Source organism: Ammodytes marinus (assembly GCF_949987685.1).
Source record: "Ammodytes marinus genome assembly, chromosome: 7".
NCBI lineage: Eukaryota > Metazoa > Chordata > Actinopteri > Uranoscopiformes > Ammodytidae > Ammodytes > Ammodytes marinus.
This window is the reverse complement of record NC_137211.1, coordinates 26,061,387-26,082,505: the sequence shown is the minus strand read 5'-3', so window position 1 is coordinate 26,082,505 and position 21,119 is coordinate 26,061,387. Positions and strand designations below refer to the sequence as shown.

Genomic DNA, 21,119 nt, shown 5'->3' with positions numbered 1-21,119 from the left:
TGTTGTGTGGAGTCCATCAAGGTTCCGTTTTGGGTCCTGTATTATTTTTGTTGTATTTGCTCCCTGTGGGAAGAGTCATTGAGAGATTTTCTGATGTTTCGTACCACATGTTTGGTGATGATATCCAGCTGTACTGCACGTTCAAACCAACTGAGTTCCAGAGGCTTGATTCCTTAGTTCTTTGCTTAGCAGAAATAAAGCAATGGCTAAGTGATAACTCTCTCCAGTTAAATGCAGATAAAACTGAAACACTGGTTATTGCCCCTGATAAATTAATTCCAGGGATTAACCAGTACTTGGGTGACCTAGGCCAGTCTGTCAAACCTAGCCTAAGAAACCTCTGTGTTATTTTTGACAAAGACATGTCATTAGTGCAGCACTGCAAACAGTTAACCAGGAACTGCTTTTTTCAGCTAAGGAACATCTCTAAACTCAGGCAAATGGTGTCACAAAATGATTTAGAGCTGATCATTCATGCTTTTGTGTCTTCGCGTTTAGACTATTGTAACAGTTTGTTTTCATGTCTAAACAAGAAGGAGCTGTCTCGCCTGCAGTTAGTGCAAAATTCTGCAGCGAGAATTCTGACCCGCTCTAATAGGAGGACCCACATATCCCCTATTCTAAAAGCTCTGCATTGGCTGCCAGTGTCCTTTAGGACCAACTTTAAAATTCTGGTTCTAACTTAGAGCTTTGCATGATCAGGCTCCATCCTATGTCAGTGATCTGATTCAGCCTTACACCCCTGCTTGGGCTCTGAGGTCTGTGGAGCAGAAACTGCTGATGGTTCCACGTACTTGTTTGGGGACCAGAGGTGACCGATCCTTCCAGGCTGTTGCTCCCAAGCTCTAGAACGATCTTCCCATCTCTCTGCGTTCAATAGAGTCTGTTGACGCTTTCAAACGTCAACTAAAAACCTATTTATTTGTACAGGCTTTTGCCTAATTTGTTCTTGGGGCTGCTATCTTTATCACTGTATTGTCTGGGCCTTTTAAATGTATGTACACTTTTAATCTGTTGTTGCTTCCCATTGTGAAGCGCTTTGTGACCCTGGTCTGCGAAGGGTGCTCTAAAAATAAAGTGTACTTACTTACTTACTTACTACTTGTGTGTTAAAAACCTTGAGCTCTGTCAATGTTTTGATTTCTGATGGTAGTGTATTCCACAGTTTAGTGCCTTTTGCTACAAAGGATGATTGTAGCAATAGGCTAACTAATGTTAGTTTGAAACATTAAATATTTCAAACTAAAGAAAATGCTTCCTGGTCATAACTAGAAGCTTCCACTATACCCTACATTACCCAAGGTTGCCAACAGTTTAGAAGGGATTAAAAAAAGGGTTCCATGATCTTGCTAACTTACTTGTTTAAACATAAGAAACTTTTACTGCCTTGAAAGTATACAGTAACCATTGCCCCCTTCTAGTGCTTCTCTGTGAGCATCAGCTTTGTTAAGCGTCTGTTTTGTCTGTAATTGTTGCAACCTTGAAAAAATGGCATCCAAGAAGAGCACATTTTCCCCATTTCACATTTGGCGCATTACAAGCATTACCAGTGTGGAAATAAATCAATTTGATTGATTATGTCCATCTGGTCTGGCTTACATAATATGCATAATGTGAAGGTGTTTGTGTGTTTTGAATAGAGCAGGCGAAACCAATTAGTTTGTGGGGACAGAGAAAAAGAACCTCAGTGTGGACTCCATGAGACTCTGTTAGTGAGTAATCGCTATTCCTGCATTTACTCAAATTTAACATCAAATTAGACTTAAAAATATTACCTTGGGACCTAAAATGTGTCACAGTTAACTGCTGTATACCTCAGGCTTACAACATACTTGTAACGTTCTAATATATTCAACAAGCTGACTGTTGATGTGAGCAAAGATGTAATCTGTGTTGAGAATCAGAGAGGTGGTGAGTGGACTCGATGAACAGCGGCCGCCCTGCTTCTCTTTAGGCACTCTTTAACCAACAACCTTACAGGACCTCTGTCTGTCTGTCTGTCTGTCTGTCTGTCTGTCTGTCTGTCTGTCTGTCTGTCCGTCTGCCTGCATGGCATTGACTAAGAGAGGCTGAGACCTTGCTAAATGAGCCATGGTCTATTTAATTGTGGGGTAACCAAACGTATTGACATGAGAAAAAAAAAAGTCTCAAACTCAAATAAACTCAACTCAAATAAATAAATAAAAATGTGAGTCTGTATTTTTCGTTCACAGACATCCTCAAATTAGACTTTAAAACCATGAAGATAATTCCACAGCTCCTTGGTCAGCTGATGAAATTATCCTTCTCATGTTAGCTTTGACCAATCAGAAATCATATACCCCAGCTTTAATGCGTTTTCCTTATTGTCAGGGCAGTTGTTGCTTATGTAGCCGTTTAAACAGTAGCAGTGAAAATAGCAGCTGTAGCAATATTACAGGAAGTGTTATTCTTAGATGCAGTAAAATAGTTCTAGCAGCATTAGTAGTAGGAGGGTAGCAGGTAGCAGTAGTAGTAGTACTCAATGGCAGTCCTATACAAAACCGACCTGAGTGTGACATTGTGTATCCTTTTACACAGCGTAATAGCCACCGACTGTCTACTGTATACACGTACACACTGAGAGACTCCTGATGTTTATAAGCAGGCTGAGAGTGGGCTCATTTATCCACACACACTGGAAGGTAATCCAAACCTACGCAGGCAAATCAAATTAGCTTGGAGCCAGTAAAGTGACTTCAGCCCGGTGCGGAGGTGTTTATATGAGGTCTGCTCAGCTGGAGTTAAAGCAAAACGTCTATTACTGATGTTATTAGGAACATGTAAACACACTCACATAGCCTCTCAATGGCTACTCTCATTCACCCAGCCGCCTATTCAGCCATGGTCGTCTGCAACAGGCAAAATGCTCAGTCCACCCTAGGCATCATAGAGGACTCTTATGAACCAAAAGGCTGATATTTGGCCTGCCAGCTGTTTGCTGTGCAGGGATATGATCTAGGTGTGTGTACCTTAGCAGCTAAAGTACCCTAGTATGAATCCATGTAAAGGAACATACATACACCTCTCAAATACAGCAGGTGTGTGTGTTATTATTAACACCCCGCCCCCCTCCCCCCTTCAATTTGAAGGTAAGCTATAGACTGTTACGTGTTACCTCAGGATCATTGTACTCCTTTTGTTTAATAAATAAATCTCAAAGTTGAGTTGATAAAGTAACTTAATTTGCATACAGAATGATACTGCATTAGAAAGAAAAAAATACCAAATTACATTAAATGAGCCACACAAAACCTGCAAGATAACACACTCACTGAAAGTCCTAATGGGAATATGATACAAACAGCAACATGTAAATACATAATGAACAGATGTTAAAAACATTTTAAATAAAATGCATGGCCTATAAAACTTCCCTGTGGTTATTATGAAAGTGATTGTATGATCTGGTCTCACTCACACATATCTCTCCGCTGAGGCCGGCCTCCCTCTACCGAGAGCCAATTGCGGTGCGCCGAGCAGGCGAGCCTTCATGAGCCGACCCTCTCATTTGACTGGTATACCCAACACACACAGTTCTGATCATGTGACGGTTAAGCGAACTACCAGAGAGGGAGAGAGAGAGAGAGCGCGAGAGAGAGAGCGAGAGAGAGAGAGAGAGAGAGGAGGAGGAGTACAGCTGTGCAAAGACCGTGTCGTGGAGTTGCGTTGCCATTACGCACTGACAGCTACTTTTATTAAAAAGAGCGTTTAGCGCAATCGAGCGCAAATTAGGATTATCCACAGACACAGGTGAGTGCATGAGAAATAGGGACGCTGGTGGGATTTAATAGTAGGTAAAACAGTGTTCGTTTATTTGTGTGCGGATATGTGTCTTCTGTCTGTCAATGCGGAGTGCTGCTAGAAGCATGGCTCCGCTGAGTGAATGGAGAGGAATTTGGAATTTATAGTTCACGTTTACGGCATTGCTGCGTTAATAGCTTTATCGCGTAAAACAAATGTTGGGACTATTTGTTTGTCTGTGATCTGACCAGCTGTCACAGCCCGCAGTGTTGAAACCTGCCATGAATCCAGGGTTTACGTTCATAAGTGATTATTCCTGCAGTGAGAGGAAGACCAGGAGCGAACGCATGCTGTCAAAGCTTTATTTGATGTTTGACGACGGCATGGGTTGCCGACTGGCAAATTACTTACGATTTTGGGCAGGCCAAGGTGTTTCCAAACTCTCCTCCATAACTTTTTTCCATGAGGTATCGTTTAGACACAGCAGCGGGAGACTCGGGCTCATTGATGTCATCTGATGGTATCACATAAACAGCAAGATCGTTTGATCAGTCATTACATAACTAACTGAAAGACGGTAACAACCGTACACAATAATAACAATGTTTTTTGAACCATCCTATGATTGTGATTGCCACAACTCAAAGTCAATGAAGTAATAATCTAAAAGTCTTTTTGCTCGGAAATCTCTGTTAAGGACCCCTGGAGGTCCCTGGACCTTATTATGGACACCATTTCTTTTTAACTTTACAGAAGAGGGCGCACAATCGTTTTGTCAATTCAGTCCAATTGTGTTGCTATTGTTTTTTCATCCAGCTCACATTAAGCCTTTAGAGACTGATTGCAATGGCCATTTGATAGTGTGTAACATTTTTAATCCATGTAAATGCCGACACAGTACATTGGTTGTGGGCTGTTGGTGGATCAAAATAGACACTAAATCCCCCAATCATCATCCCATATAAATCTGCTGAAGAAAAAAACACCCTTTAAACTGCTGTTATTACCTCTTCGCATAGGGGGAACTTTTTTAGTGAATTTTATTTTAATACCTGAGAGTATATCAAATGCGTGTCTCGGAACGTTCTGAGGCATTGCAATTGTTTTTTGGGTTTTTTTTTTAACTGTAAAAAGGACCACTAGAGGGAAATAAATAGAAACACATCATTAAATGACAGCAGAACCATGTGGCTTTAATGTTCGACGTGGTGAGAAATGGGAACCCCTGTTTCCACATGGTCAGCTTGTCTGAAGCAGCAGCTGCAGTCTGAATGCACGCACACACACACACACACACACACACACACACACACACACACACACACACACACACACACACACACACACACACACACACACACACACACACACACACACACACACACACACACACACACACACACACACACACACACACACACACACACACACACACACACACACACACACACACACACACACACACACACACACATTTGTATTCCACTTCCCTCACATGTGAATCTTTCCATTTGAACAGCCATCAGCTGCACACCTCTTAAACAAGCAGCATTTAGTGTATGAAGACCAAATCATGAGAGTACTGTTTTAGCCATGCTGGTTAACTTATTTGTATACAGTATAAACTTTAGGTGTTGTCTTGTAAAGCATTAACCCACAATGAGACTGACCACACTGTTACTGTGTTGCCATTCAGTTGTTTTCCCCCTTTAAACAATGATCACCCAAGTGCAGGAATTTATTTATACAGTTAGATTTAAAAGGTGGAGTCAGTTCTGGAGAACGTTTGTCAAAATGACTTTTTTTCTAAATCAGTGAATATCTCCTATCGATACTCTACCCGTACACACTATGTGTACCAAGTGTCCAGTGGTAATACACAGCATATGCTCTGTAAACTGGTATGAAAGTGTGTCTAAACTAAGGAGTCCATCTTAGCTAGAAAGACACCAGTTTACAGATGCTTACGCACACAGTACGTACAGGTAGCAGATCATTAGGAGATATTCACTGATTTTGACAATTATGACAACAAGCGTTCTCCAGGATCAGTGACTCCACCTTTAATTAGAATTGAATTCAGGCATTGCCAGAGTAGGAGTTACTTGATGGTCAATATTTCTAAAAAGACAGTGTAGGTGTAGCTGGCAAGTAGAGACAACTGTGTTTCATTTTCATAACTGATGAAAGCACTTGTTTGTCTTTAGCAGGAAGACTCTCTTTATTAACATTTGGTCAATCTCCAGCAGAACAGCTTGATCTTCAGAGTCCGGCTGCCATCCATCCGCCCAGGAATGGTGGATCACTTGCCGCTTGGTGAGGAGACCTTCCTGTATTACATCGGCTCCCCGGGGTCTGACTACAACTGCCTTCGTCGCCACGCCAATGGTGGCGTGTCGCCGGGCGCCATGGTAACCGATGCTTGCATCTACAACCACCACCACCCGTACGATGGGGCGACGCTGTCCTCCTCCCCTGGCCTTTCTGAGGACGACCTCAGTGACTCATCCAGCCCTTGTTCCTCCCTGTGCTCCAGCCCGGAGGCCTCCTCACTGACGTTTCGGCACGTTGTCGGTACCACCTACGAAAGCAAGAGTAGCCGAAGCAGTGGGAGCTCTAGCTCCTCGGGGGGAGAGAGTCAAGACAGCCTGCTGGACCTGCTCCTCTCCCAGGCTTCCCTCACCACCTCGTTCAGCTCCAACACCAACAGCAACTCGCATGCTTCACCTGTGACTTCCCCATCCTGCCTACCTTCTTCTTGCTCCTCGTCAGCTCCTCTTTTACCCATGGGCCTGGCCTGGGAGTCAAAGAGGGAGCAGCGTCTGAGTCTTCTCCAGCAGCAGACCAAAGAGGACTGCTACGAGTTCCCTGTGTTCATGGACGAGCTGCAGGACCCTGCAGCGCTCCTCTTCCAGCCCACGCTGGAGGAGATCGAGGAGTTCCTGGAGGAGAACATGGTGGTGGCCATGGAGAAAGGAGAGGAGGGGAGCGACGAGGCCATGTCCCCAGCGTCAGAGGATGCTGAGGGGGAAGGTTTACGGACATTGGCAGGAGAATTAATTTCAATGTCACAGAACTTAGATCAGACTGTGCCCGTCGCTCATTCTCCACTCTCCTCCTATACAGAGACCAAACATACGCCATGTGTGGACAGCTTGCTATCAGCAGTGGAACTTAACTGCATAACGAGATCTAGTTCTAGCAGTGGAGCTGATGGAATCAAACAGGAGGACTGTGGTTCACCACAAGCCTCATCAGAAGGTAATGGTGCTGCCTCCACTGTGCCTGTCATCCTACAAATCCAGCCCATACAGATAAAACAAGAACCCAACACTTGTGCCATATCAGAGCCTGTAACCCAGCAAACCCAACCCCAGCAAACTGAAACCCAGGCCCAGTCGGACATCAAAATAACCCAACTTTTGGTCAACATCCAGGGGCAGACCTTTGCCTTGGTGCCTCAGCTGCTTTCCCCAGCAAGCATTGCTAGCGCAAGCAAAACCGGAAGCGTGGCTTCGAACAAGTTTGTCCGGATTGCACCAGTTCCGATTGCTGCAAAACCAATCGGGATTGGGGAAGGAGGGTTAGGTGGCGGTTCAACTGCAGGGGTCCTCTCTGGAGGTCAGAGGTACCAGAAAAGTGCAGTAGCAGACCTTATTAAAATGCACAAGTGCTCTTTTCCCGGCTGTAATAAGATGTACACCAAGAGCAGCCACCTTAAAGCCCATCTGAGGAGGCACACTGGGGAGAAGCCCTTCGCCTGCACATGGCCCGGCTGTGGATGGAGGTGAGTGTTTTTATTTAAGATCAAATGATTGAAATAATGATCAAGACTGAAGAAGAGCAGTCATTGAGCAGAGAGATGAAGATGTATTAGAGATACAGTACATTTGAACACTGCAATCAAGAACCTATCAAAAGTTGGATGAGTAAATTGAGATGAATGAACAGTTTGATATTGCATCCAACTGTGTACCTAATGCACTTGCAATGTGAAGTGTTAAACATGTGAATCTACGCTGTAGAGATTACAGTCACCAGGGTTATCAACTTCTGTTGTGGTCTTAAACTTGGATATGATTTCCTTTCCCAATGTGTGTAGTCTTCAATGAGATACAAAGACTGATTCGTACTAGTTTGTCATGCAAAGAACAGTGATGAAGGTGCTCTTTACTGTGGGATTGTAAGCAAATTCTTTAGAAGAGTACAGAATGGATCAAGTGCAATAAGATGGAACTATTAAAACGTTGTTGTTTCAGGCTTTCATCATTGTAACAGAAACATATTTGGTGTTTTAAGTTATTCCACAGGGTCTCTTTGATGTCAACACTTGCAAATATAAGTAAAACATAAAATACAAAAGGTTTTATACGGAAACACTTTGCATAACTCAGTTTACATTAGTTATGGATATGAGGGGAAGGGAAATGGGCTAATTTCCAGGGAAACTACTAAACCTTTTTACGAAGGTTTTAATTTTTTGACCCCACTATCTGTATGTTTTTGTACCATGGTAAAGTTGTAGATTAGATAGAGTGCCTTTTGAAGTTGGCTGCATGAAGACTTTGCACCCTGCTAGTTATTCCACTTGTTTGCTCACCGTCTGCAACCATGAATGCAGTAGAGATACACTGGATTATTGCAGAATCAAGTTCAAAGTGTATACTACAGACAAGCACTCAGGTAACCCATTGTACATTTCCTATCTGTGACACATCTTTTAATATTCCCTGGTAGTACATTTTCTGTCCTTCAACAATTCAATGAAAAAGTACAAATGCTAACTTTTGACCTGGAGATCAATGGTTTTACACATAGTCATTGCCCAAGGGTGTTTATAAAGTGTTTGTGTAAACGGGGGTTAAGTTGCATTATGATTGAAGTTAAAATATGACAAGGATTTGAGTTTAAGGGGGGAGGTCAGAATTTGTACTGGGTTTAGGAGAGGAAATTAATGCCCTTGGCTGTGCTCAGCAAACAGTGCTGGCCCACGCTTTATCAGTTTCCGTTCAACAGCCCCACTGTGTGACGAGGCTTTACTGCATCAACCATTTAAAATCCCCCTGATTACAGACACCAATCATTTGACCAATATGTGTCATGTCTGGGCATACATCTAAGCATACTGTATATAGGTATACAATGAAAATCAAGTTATTCTGGACCAAAAAATAAATAATAATTTTACCCTTAGACTTTTAAAGAAAAGATGGCTATAGCAAACACATGTTTTCTTTCACAAGTAAGATAAGTTGCTGAATCCATTTGTAGCATACACTTTTTTTTGTAGAAGCCTGCACAATGACGTGACCAATATGATGGTTATAGTTTTGCTTGTTTATCGATTAAGCAAACACGATATGACAAGGTCAATTAGTCAAATTTAGAAGTCCTGTTGGGTGGACACAGAGCCAGGCTGTTTCTCTCTGTTAACAGTCTTTATGCAAAATGAAAAAATAATTGAATCCTGGCTCATGTTCCAAAATGAATCAACAGATATGAGATTAGTAACAATATTTTTATCCAACTCTTGGCTAGAAAGCGCAAACAAAAGTAGAACTATGCCTTTATATTTGGCTTTTTGCATCTCGAGTGTCAACTTAACTAGGAATCTTAAAAAATTTGCAGTTCCTTGTTGCAGAAAGGGAGACGGTATGAAAACATTTTCATTCAAAATTGCTAAAATATACTTTCATGCACAAATTGTGCAACATGACAACAGTAAAAGTCAGAAGTAACAACAACATCCACACAGAGCAGCATTTGTCAAACTTGCTGAATCTCTTATTTCAACCAAGAGTGAGAATCATTTTTTTAAGCAATATGACTTAGTTTGGGTGACGCATCTAATATGTTGCCATGTGATGAAGTCATCGGGGACCATGCATTTTGTTGAATTGGACTTTAGAACACAACACCCCCAGTACCTCCGTAAACTAGACCTCTGCAGTCTATACATGACAGGCAGCAATGTACTCTGCCTCTGGGCCAGGAAATGGTGAGGTGAGCTTGGTAAGTCAGGCACGTTATACCCTCTGTAACCTGAGAATACATCCATGTGTTGGCTCCTTTTGAAGTAGAGAGGAGTGCTATTTCATTGGCCCGGACTCCTACATATAACTCAGTGAAAGTTACATTCCTTCCTTTGCCAAACATTTCTCTTTTTTAATGGTTTCTCCTGGACTTTCATCACTCTCTTTCTCTCCATTCTCTACTTTGTTGTTATTGCTCATGCACAGGTCTATATGTACAGACAGTTACATGTTAACACTTTAAAGGCACCGATGCAGGCAACACACACACACGCGAGGCGCAGTATTTTCAGCTCAGGCCTACGGAGACTCACAGTGTTGAAGGGCTAGGCTCAAACCTTAACAGTTTGCTGTAATAACACTGTGACGCGCGCGCATGTGTGTGTGTGTGTGTGTGCACTTGACACCTGTCATCGGGGGCAGTGGATTGTTGTCCTTGTCAGCTGATGCATTCATCGTCACAACAAAGCAATGTTGTTGTTGGGTGGTGACAGGGGGCTAGCACGGTTTAATTTAGCAATGGACAGAATACTTTTACCTCACCATACGTCCAGCTATTATGCGCTATTGAACCTTGTACAAAACTGACCAATTTTGGGGGTCATCTACCAGAGAGCTTCTGTTGAGCTATAGAAGGCCTTTAGTTTCCTTCTATGGAACATATTGGTAAATTGAATCCAGCCCCCTCTGGTTTAAAAACAATCTCTTTCCAGTAAAAAAGAGGTTTTATGGTTGCTTAGCATGCAGGAGGCAAACTCCTGCCACTGATTAGTGCTGTCATGCATTAATGTGATCTCCCTTTCAACTTACACATTGTTGAAGTTGTGTCCCACTCATAAACTCAGCGGCTGGGAGGCACACACAGGGATTTTAGCCAGGAACAAAAAATAAAGATGACAGATAAAACTCTAGCACAGTACTGAGCACGTGCTTCCCAATGTATACGCCTCCAGGTGTGTAACCACTAGCCTCATTGCCCCACCTTTTCTCAGCAGTTTTTTTCTCTATGCTCTGTTGGTTTGCGGAGCAGAGTTTAGGGACAAGCTAGGACAAAGCCTGCATATGTGCCAAGCAGCCCCGGGGACTAAAGGTGCATTTAAAAACCTCAAGTTAAAAAACACACTCAATTGATCTAGAGAGTCGACTAACACCTCACCCTTTGGAGCTATGAACTCAGTGACCTTGCCAACCATCTCGAGAACACACACAGCTGAGAAACCATACGCAATTAGCTTAGTGAAGGGGAAAGAAATTTAGGAAGAACTATAGCACTACGGCACATGAGTAAGAAAGACAGATGGGGAGAGAGAACTGATGAAAAAAAGTGCACTTAAAGAACAACCAGGCCGTCAAATTTGGACTCTATGCATGTTCTGTTGGCAGATCCTCCCCCGGTGCAGTGCAGTATATTATATTTGGGCTCAGGCCCAGTTTGAGTCAGTTGAATAAGTTGTACATGGTATTTTTCAAGCCCTATAGCTTGAGGCTGATGTAGTACAGCGTTTGGGTGTATATGTCTATGTGAATCACACACAGATTACCATAAGGAACACATGCACAGTTAAATAAAGTCCACTGCATGAGAGACGTATGAGATGTATGGTCTTTATCTTAATATTGACTTGTCTCTTGGTGTTGTAGATTAAAAGACCTGCTTATCTCAAACATTTGTAAAACACGGAAAATATACTCAAGACCAGAAATAGTTGCTTTTGTCGCCTGTTAAAGAGAGCATTCGAATGTTACCTGCACTATTCAATATTTTTTGTTAATAATGAATCAGCTGACTCTCTAGTGTAGAACTGGTCACAGAACGAGATAAAGAATATTTATTTAGCTTTACGGAATGTTAAAGCTTTAAGCCTATTGTTTTTTATTTAGTGGACTTCAACATCATTGTGTATGTTGAGTCCCACGGCTCTCATCACCCTTGTTTCCAGCAGCTGTTTGTACTCTGATAAACACACTCTACACTACCTACCCAGCATCAAATAGACACAGTTAGCAGCTAGCTAGTGAACAAACTGGAGCTTTTAGCAACTAAATAGTCAGATATGTGGTCTTTCATAAGTTGTTGAAGACCGAAAGGAGAGTGAAGATCACAGCTATCATCCGTCTTAATTTAAAAAAGCCAATGTTTCTCTGTGTGGGCTAAATGTATAACAGGTAACATTTACCCTTTCCACTTTAAAAGTGATAATATGTCAAATGTTCTCAGCTTATTGCCCTGCCCGTAAGAGGGCACGTCTTTTTCTGTGCATGTGCTCAGCTGTGTGCACTGCTGATTTGCACATAGATCAGCTACAAATAGATTAGAAATAGCAAGTTATCCCTATAGTTGTCCTATATGGTTAACACACTGCCTGTGTTATAGATCTAGTTAGTATATAACTCATATATGTGTCTTCTAACACCAACAAAAACAACCTAATTGAAACTTAGCTTTTCAGGATTCACAGCATGCTTCATAAGTATTGTTAATGCTGCACCATTAAAATGATGAATAGTTCTGGTTGTGTAATCCACGACTAGAGTAGAAATGGTTTAGTAATAACCGAGTGACATTTTTACATCGCCTCTAATGCCTGCTGCCAGAAATCAATTGTGTTCCAGATTAATCTGATCTGCAAAGATTCACTAATACACACACACACACACACACACACACACACACACACACACACACACACACACACACACACACACACACACACACACACACACACACACACACACACACACACACACACACATAATACAGTCACAGCTCTATCATACTCTTAACCCCTTCACTTTCACAATATTCTAACTGCCCAGAGCCCCATAGAGACCGGAGCAGAGCAGGCCAGGAATAGACCAAGCTTGGATTTGCAGTGTTGAGCTAAATATGGGATGACTTTTGACTTTGACAGAGAAGACGCAGGGTTGTACACATGTCTAGCGTCACATTTCTCAGATTACCACTCGTGTAAGGGTTAGCTTGACATGGCTTTAACGTTATACCGCCGACTGAAGCATGACCCAAGCCATTATTGTATAGTGTTGTGTTACAAGCAGATTGAGTTAGTTCATGCACAGAAGTGGAAGAGGGCAAACACAGTGTGGACAGGTAGCAGATCGTGAGGAGATATTCACTGATGTTAACAAAGTGATTTTGAAAGGTGATTTTGACTCCACCAATAAGATGTCAATTTTTCACAACAGTGAGAGTATACTATGCAATAAGGAGATTGATAGAAGCAATGATAAGTGTATGGTGACCACTAGCTATAAGCCTAAATAGCATCCTTTCAAACTGGGGAACAAACAATGTTTTAATTATGTTGTCAATACACTTTTACATGTACACAAAATCTACTATCAAATTACATTTGTGAACTGACTGTTGGCTGATAACTGACAAGATCAATGAGTAATGACTGGGTGACATATCCTGCAAAAAATAGGTTTTAACGATCAGAAGAATTTGCTAAATCCTGTCCTCTTTCTTTTTTGTTTGCCTCCTGTGCAGGTTCTCGCGGTCCGACGAGCTGTCGCGACACCGGCGCTCCCACTCGGGAGTAAAGCCGTACCAGTGCATCGTGTGTGAGAAGAAGTTTGCCCGCAGCGATCACCTGTCCAAACACCTCAAAGTCCATCGCTTTCCACGAAGCAGCAGGACAGGACGCTCTGCAAACTGACTCCTCTGACCCCCCGCTCTCTGACGGACTGACGCTAGGCCAGGGGGGGAGGGGTGTGTGTGTATGACGGAGGACAGAAGAGCTGGAAGTCCAAACACCTTATAAAGGAAGTCCTTGGCAGGACTGTTTAGTTTGTGTGTGTGCTCATGTTCGAATATGTACAAGTGACGTACATTCATGGTACTGTGATAATTTATTGGGTGGCGAGAGGAAAAGACTGTAAAAAAAAAGAGGAAAAAAAAACTGAACTAAAAGCAGACAACTGTTACTTGACTCGACACACCTTCACCGGTGGAATAAGCTTTTCTTGAATCTTCCGACTTTTTTTTTGTCTCACTCAAATTTGATCTATACTGTAATTGGAAGAAATATTTGCTATTCTTATATAGTATTTTTACACTTTCAAGATGTGTTTTTCTTGCTATTTGTTGGAGTCAAAAGCCTTATCAATAAAAAGGTGCAACACTAAGGGGTCTTGCTACTATTCTAAACCCCCCCAGTTTTTAACTTTACTGGAGCCAATTGTTTGTCAAGAAGTTTGCCAAAAATCAACCGTATAATGGGGGGTGGGAGGGGATTTGAATTATTTACCAACAAGACCTTACTGGACATTGGGAACTATTGGGGCCTTGGTTTAATTCTTTAAATTTTGCTTCAACATTCCTTTTGCTTTGAGTAAGTGTCTGTGTTGCCTTTGGGTCTCATTACAGGCAAGAAACGCTGTAGGAACCTCAAGCACAATAACAAAGCTTAAGTTCATGTTGAATTACTGCCTCACCAACAAAAGATGATCATGTCACTGTTAAATTCGTACTGGACAAAGAAAAAAATATTTCTGGTTGTATGCCCACACCAAGCATTTGAGAGTATCTTGTGTTGTTGCTGTAATTGTGTTCTGACTTTACACAATGTTCGGCACCACCTTTTTTGTTTCATCTGGTTAATATACTGTTTTAATACAACATTTGTCATTGTCCAAATATTACCCACATAAACATTTTAAAACCAAGGTTAAAAACAACAAAAGTATTTACAGAAACATGGTCTGTTGTCTGTGGTTTGTTGATGCTATTTGACACCATGTCATTTATTACTTTATGTCACTTTATCTACTTTATTGTGAATCAGTCTAAACTATTGATTCACACTGAACATATCATACTCTTGCCAAATCAGGTTTCTTCTCATTTTTACATATCAGATGAAATGAAAAAGATTAACATATCAAAATGAGATGGATTATAGTTGTACTTGTCTATTTGAAATGATAAACCATAATATAATCAAATACAACGTTCACCCCAGACCACAATAATAATAAATGTATCTAAGCAAGACTATGGAACTTTTGCTGAAGAGTGTTGTCTTTTGTGACATATGGCAATAAATAACAGGATAGTATTGAATGTTTAAACGTAGCATAACAGTAGCACATGTAGAGAAGAGACAAATTCTTCAAATCTTAGTAAAAAAAAGTTAGCTAACATTAGCCACCATATGCTGCTGTTTCTACCAGACCAAGTCAAACTATAGCAGCCAAGCACCTGTGTGTATTGATTGAACCTATATTGCCTATAAATTTAAATACATGTGCTATGTCTTCTTTCAAAAGTTACATACTCGCTGTCATATTTTTGTACATTTCTTATAAAGGCTTCAAGTAAAACATGGCTCTCCGTTAGCTCCCATTGAAGCCTCTTCTTGTTGTCCTCTTCCTTCCACAAATTCAATTCATGGAAGGAAATGATTTGAATATCAAACCAACTGGAATTTATTGTACTTGGTAAGCATTAGTTGAGACTGGAATCATGTGCCTTTACAACATCAATTAACAAATTCATACGGAATATTTGTGAATTTCTTTCATTTACTTTGGTTTACCCCTTTTAATGTTACAGATTATTTGTCAAAGGTGAATATAAATCAAAGAGCGTATTAAAAGCACAGTTATCTGACCCTGGTCTTGAACATCACATCTCATTGCCTTTGTCTTGTACTGTAAAAGGGAACAGTGACTGTCTTTTTTTTTGTTCACTTTACATTTTACCTGTTTTTAGATTGCTTTAGTTTTTTGTCTTATGATACAAAATGCTGAGTCCAAAGATGGTTTTCTGTGCTATATGGTTGCGGATCAGTTGACAACATTCGGTATTGAAATTATTTGAAGGAATGAATGTAAAACAAATATGTACCGACCCTTAGAATGAGGACACACACACACACACAGCGCAGGAATGACATGCTGCATATGGAGAAAGTGTGTTATCTATGTCAGGCATTCCTTCCGTACAATCAGAAGAAACCCTTTTCTGAAACGGGTGTCATATGTGAGCCCATGAATGTATGTAAATACTGTACATGCATATGAAAGGAGAACTGAAATATTCTCCCGGTGATTTATTTTGATTGTGAAATAGTGTTTAACAAATGTGTAAAGAAAATGTACATACAATGATAATTCAAATGCTTTTTGTGAAAAATGTGGTAACTCACTTTTTTTTTTGTCAGGTTTTTACGCGACACATTCTTAAAAAAGGCTCATTGGAAGTTGCATAACACATTACGAGTCTGTATTTTGTGCTGTGTAAACATGTTACAATGAAAGTTGCTTGAAATGTTCTATATTTGCTTTCCTTCTTACGTAAAACCCATTTACAATAAAAAAAAAATACCAAAACAAAAGATGTGTTTTCTTTCTTTTTTTTCTGATACTTAAAAGCCCAAATCATTTTTAAACTTTCATCACTCAAGCCTCCATATTTCCTCTCTTCACATTGGCATCCTGATTTTTCTTTTACTTTGCTAGAATATGGATATTCTAACTTGCTTGGATGAAGGCCGGGTGGTGGCATAGAAACCTGCTAATACCTTTCACAACAAACCACAACCCCAGACCACAAAAATAAATGTTAGAACGATAATTTAAGTTGAATACCCTTCCACAATTCATTTGTGGGAACATGGTAAATTCAAAACAATACCATAAGTAAGGAATCATCACTTTTTAATGTATATAATATTTGGAATATTTACCTTAACAATCATTAAGGGGCACCCAGCAAAACAATTTGTTTCAAGGCACACAGTATGGATAGGTAGCAAGATACACACATCAATAATCTGACTTGACAATGCCTGTCGAATAACAAACAAATTTGACTATCTGGTGATGACAAAATCCAAGGAACATGGATTACACAAACAGTATAAAGTGTTGGTTACTGAGCTTTAGGGGTGTGTGTAGTTGGGTTGATTTGAAACAGCCAGGCTAGCTAGGCTATAGCTAACCAGCTGCCTGTAACTTTATATATGGTGCACAGACATGAGAGTGACATTATGTTCCTATCAAGCACTCAGCAGTCAGTAATAAATCAAATAAAGTGTTACTGTCCACAACTGTTCTACTGGTACAAGGACCCAAGCTATCACATGGGCTAGTCGTTGAGCATCACGGTGCAGCTAGATATTCAGATATTTCCCCATAAACAAGAGCTAAAAGACAAGTTTAGGCTAATGGAAATGCAACAGGTTGCCAGAAACAGACTCTTAATGAAACAAATTGTTTGTTAGACCATTGCTGTATCAACTTTATAAGGTGATAATCATCTGACTGAAATCAACCCTATTTAGTAAAAAGGGCATATATATATATACATTTCCTTCCAGCATTTTATGTGTCTAAATATTGAGTGTTCACTATCCTATAAGCTAGTTAGGGTTGCCAACCGTCCCTTAACATACGGAATTGTCCTGTATTTGGAAACTAAAAGACCCATTCCCTACTGAACTGAGAAGGGTATTTTGTTGCCCAGTGCTGTTCACATTGACCAATGAAACGTGTTGTCAAGCGTTGCTAAGATACTCCTGCGACGCAAGTTTAAAAAAGATGGCTGATGGTACTCAGTTATTCAAGTTGGCTGCTGGCATAATATAAGAAAAAGTGGAAGGAATAAAGAACAGAATGGAAAAAGCCCCCTTTTCCCGGGAAGAAAGAAGGTCTGTGTTCGACTAGGAGCTAGTAGTAGGCAAGTAGTTGCAAAATGCCCTCAAAGTCTCTGATGATTTTAAAAACCTACATGGTCCTTACAAGAGAGTTCTTGAATACAAAACACTGACTATAATGAATAACGGATTATGAAAGTGATCATATTCAGATTTGTGTAGGCCTATTTGAGCACGGGCCTGTATATGGTATATATATATATATATATATATATATATCTGTTCTTACAACCGAGTATATTATACTCATATATACTCTTATCCATAAGCTTGTCATTCAAACAATAGCCTACACATGGCCTACAATACTGCATTTAGTTAGAAAAGCAGTTGATTCATTCAGCAACAATGCAACAAATCAATAAAAGGTTTCATCAAATAATGGCAGACATTCTACACATTGTACAAACCAATCACAAAACACATAATCATCAGGTGCTAAACAGCAGTGTTTAAGGACAACAGTGACAACACAGAAACTTCAGTTTCTGGGCAAACAATACATAATGAATTATAACACAGTTCTTGACATTCAAACAACAGTCAACAAAGGGCCTACATTATTCACCAATCACCAATTACTTGCAGACATTCTGCACAAGGTACACATCACTACACACAGTCAACAAGGGACTAAACAACCAAGAAAATGCTCAATTAGATACATTAGCCACGGCGGGCTTCTTCTTCCCAACATGCTTGAATGTGTGCATGCTTGGTGTGTGTGTGTGTGTGTGTGTGTGTGTGTGTGTGTGCGCACGCCTTGTGACAGCAGAGGGGTATACTACAAAGCAAACTCAACAGAGCCCGGCTCTCTTTTTTTGATCTGGTTCAACATAACACATACCCTCGCTCAGAGCTAACCGGTATCACGAAGGCAGTTATCAACCTCTTATGTTGAACGAGGGTTTCAGCTTCAGGCTCTGTGCGCGTCCCCATAAGAGGGGGCGTTTGACCGTCATTTCACTCTGCTTCCGCACAGACTGGACTGATCTTTTGCCGCTAACTTTACACAAACGGACTGATTGTGAGCAGCTGAGTAAAACAAAAGTGTGTCGCCAACTTCATTCAAGAGGAAGAGTTTGTCAGTCTGAATTATTACAGCAGAAAACAGAGAGCCGAAAAAAACTCTTACTGCAAATAGGCTAAGGAGAGTGGAATGCTGCCAGCATTGAAATTATTTATTTATCTTGCCGATCGTTCTCGCAGTGCGTAACGTGACATTATAAAACAATGAAACGTTGAACTCGGATTTAAACACTATACCATTTAGCCAGTGGTGTAGTGGTGCCTGGAGAAGTGGGTATACTCTAAGTTGTACTGCGCGCGCATCCGCTTTTGCCGGTCCTATATTTCCCATAATTGCGCTGCCTCACACAGCCACTCACGAGTAGTGGTCCAACACAGGCCTAATGCATGAATAGCCTATAAGATATAGAGAGCGTAGCTGGCAGAACGGCTATATGTTTAGCCTCCGTGTCCGCTCCATTTACAGCCATTAGTGCGAGTGGGGGGGGGGGGGGGGAGTTCACTGTCCTGACAGCTGACTGCCGCTACGGTCTGCCGGACCATCACTGTTTGCACAGTAGGCTAAATAGGGAGACTGAGGTGGGGACCCTGGACCTTCTAGGGGGGTCCGGGGGAATGCTCCCCCGGAAGAAAAAAATGCAACCTTTTAAAGTAAAATTCATCAATCTGGTGCACTTTGAGAAGAAAACTGCATGCAACCAGGCCCAGGGGCCCAAGGGCTCAGGGGGGCCCTAAGCCAGAGATACTGATAGTAACTTTACATGTCGCATTGTCAAAGAGCTCAGTCACTCATGTCAATAACAGCCTAGGGTCCAAAAAGGAATAGGAAATAAATCATCATGGGCCCTAGCAGGTGAAAAATAGAAAAGCAAGTGCAAAACAAAAGCATTATTAGCTATGTCTTATGGGCTTCATAAGGGGCCTCTAAGGCCCCCACACACATACAGGAATAAGCTTTATACGTGTAAATTCTATACTGTTCATAAAAAGTAGCTTTCCATCCTGTATCTGTTGCAATGGGCCCCTCCATCATATAACATGGATCTGCAGACCAATCTACTGAAATGTTTTTACAGTTGCAGAGTAAAGAGTGCTGCCTGTTTAAGAAAAATAATATTCCTTCTGCAGCTCAAGATTTGATTTAAATCTAAATTTTCCTCTGAAAGTGCATCAGATTGATGCATTTTACTTTAAATCTCATAATCCGTCTATGAACCAACTGGTTTCCACAATCTTTTTTATTTTTGCGGGGAGCATGCACAAGCATTATTCATAGAAAAAAAAATGTGGGGGCCCCCCACAGGGTCTTGAAACGGGCCCCGAGATCGTTAAGACCGCCCCTGCACGCTTGCCGCCTTCTCTCTGCCCGCTCGCCTCTCTATTGAGAATGCATTAGTGGGCGAAACAAACGCCTCGGCCCGTGTGAAACGGCCTGAACTGCTGAACGAAGGAAATCAAATGAGGTTCTGGCATTTTCCCCAAAAAACGGGACAAATTGTGTCCCGGGAGAGATTTTTCTTTTCCCGGGACAGCTGGTGAAAAAAAGAGAACAATTTCGGGGAAAACGGGACGGGTGGCAACAAGTCCCGCAGTCGCGGCCGTTAGAAGTGGGTATACGCAATGTCGCCTGAAAAATAAGTGGGTATACGCCGTATACCTGCGTATACCCCCCACTACACCACTGCATTTAGCCTAATATATATATAGGCTACTTTGCTATATTTATAGCACTACGCCTATAGTCCCACACTTAAGAATGTAATTTAAGTCTGACACTGTCCCCAAATGAATAGCCTATGGAAAATCATTTAGTTTTGGGCCACATCATAATGAATACAATTTTGATTTAGACTATTAGCCTTTTATTTGAATCTTACAAATACCAATAGGCCTACATTAAAAAACCTGTAGTCTGGATTTTTCGGACAAATGTGAATCTACTGTGAGAAGCTTAACCTGCGAGTCTGCAACGATGTCCGAACTGTGACAGCTGTCAGCTGTCACGTCCCAACTGTAATCGCTACTGATGAAAAGAAAGAAGCCTACAGTGAAATAATGTTGCAACCTGTGATTTTATAGAACGCTTTATTAAGAGCCAGTGTGTGTATATCGCCAGGTAAAATCATTTGAGAGGAGAGCATAGAGTGGCGCTGCATACAGTATAGGTGTGGGCTATTTTACATTTTCAATAACTGTAGCCTATGCATGTGGCAAAAAGCCCCGGCGCGATGTTACAGTTCACTCTGTAAGCCTAATGTCACGGCTTCGTTTCGTTCATTAACTTACTGATCAATAAGTTTAGATGTAACAGTTTCCTCAGTGAGAATGTAGCGCTCAGACAATATAGTCAGGTCCGCGGGATTTCTAAATGTGTAGTTTCCTTGAAGGGCAGCGCTCTAAGAGCCGAATTTAAGCTCAAACTCTGAAACAAAAACTGGTCTGAGCAGGTTAGCCGTGCAGCCTCTGTTACCACGGTGATCTAGCCAGGTAGAAAGAGAGCCACCTTTCGTGATACTGAAAATTCTGGCTTTAGACCGCTTTAGACTCAACAGACCTCGCTCAGCCCTTAATCTCGCTTCGTAGTATACCCCTCAGAAGTGACACTGAAACCATG

The 21,119-nt window shown here is 41.3% G+C and overlaps 1 protein-coding gene across 1 annotated transcript; it reads left to right on the top strand.

The window, feature by feature from the left end:
* Positions 1–3,657: 3,657 nt before the first annotated feature.
* Positions 3,658–16,035, top strand: LOC307253035 (Krueppel-like factor 15). Its single transcript, XM_080030870.1, has 3 exons — positions 3,658–3,771; positions 6,009–7,549; positions 13,306–16,035. Exons 2-3 carry the CDS (start codon positions 6,057–6,059, stop codon positions 13,472–13,474), a joined length of 1,662 nt encoding a protein of 553 aa, XP_079886996.1. The 5' UTR covers positions 3,658–3,771; positions 6,009–6,056; the 3' UTR covers positions 13,475–16,035.
* Positions 16,036–21,119: the final 5,084 nt, after the last annotated feature.

What these genes read in the sequence shown, in the direction of transcription:
- LOC307253035 (XM_080030870.1), top strand. Translation starts at nt 6,057, where the DNA reads ATGGTGGATCACTTGCCGCTTGGTGAGGAGACCTTCCTGTATTACATC. An exon ending in TGGCCCGGCTGTGGATGGAG is followed by an intron (nt 7,550 to 13,305) that starts GTGAGTGTTTTT and finishes CCTCCTGTGCAG; the next exon opens with GTTCTCGCGGTCCGACGAGC.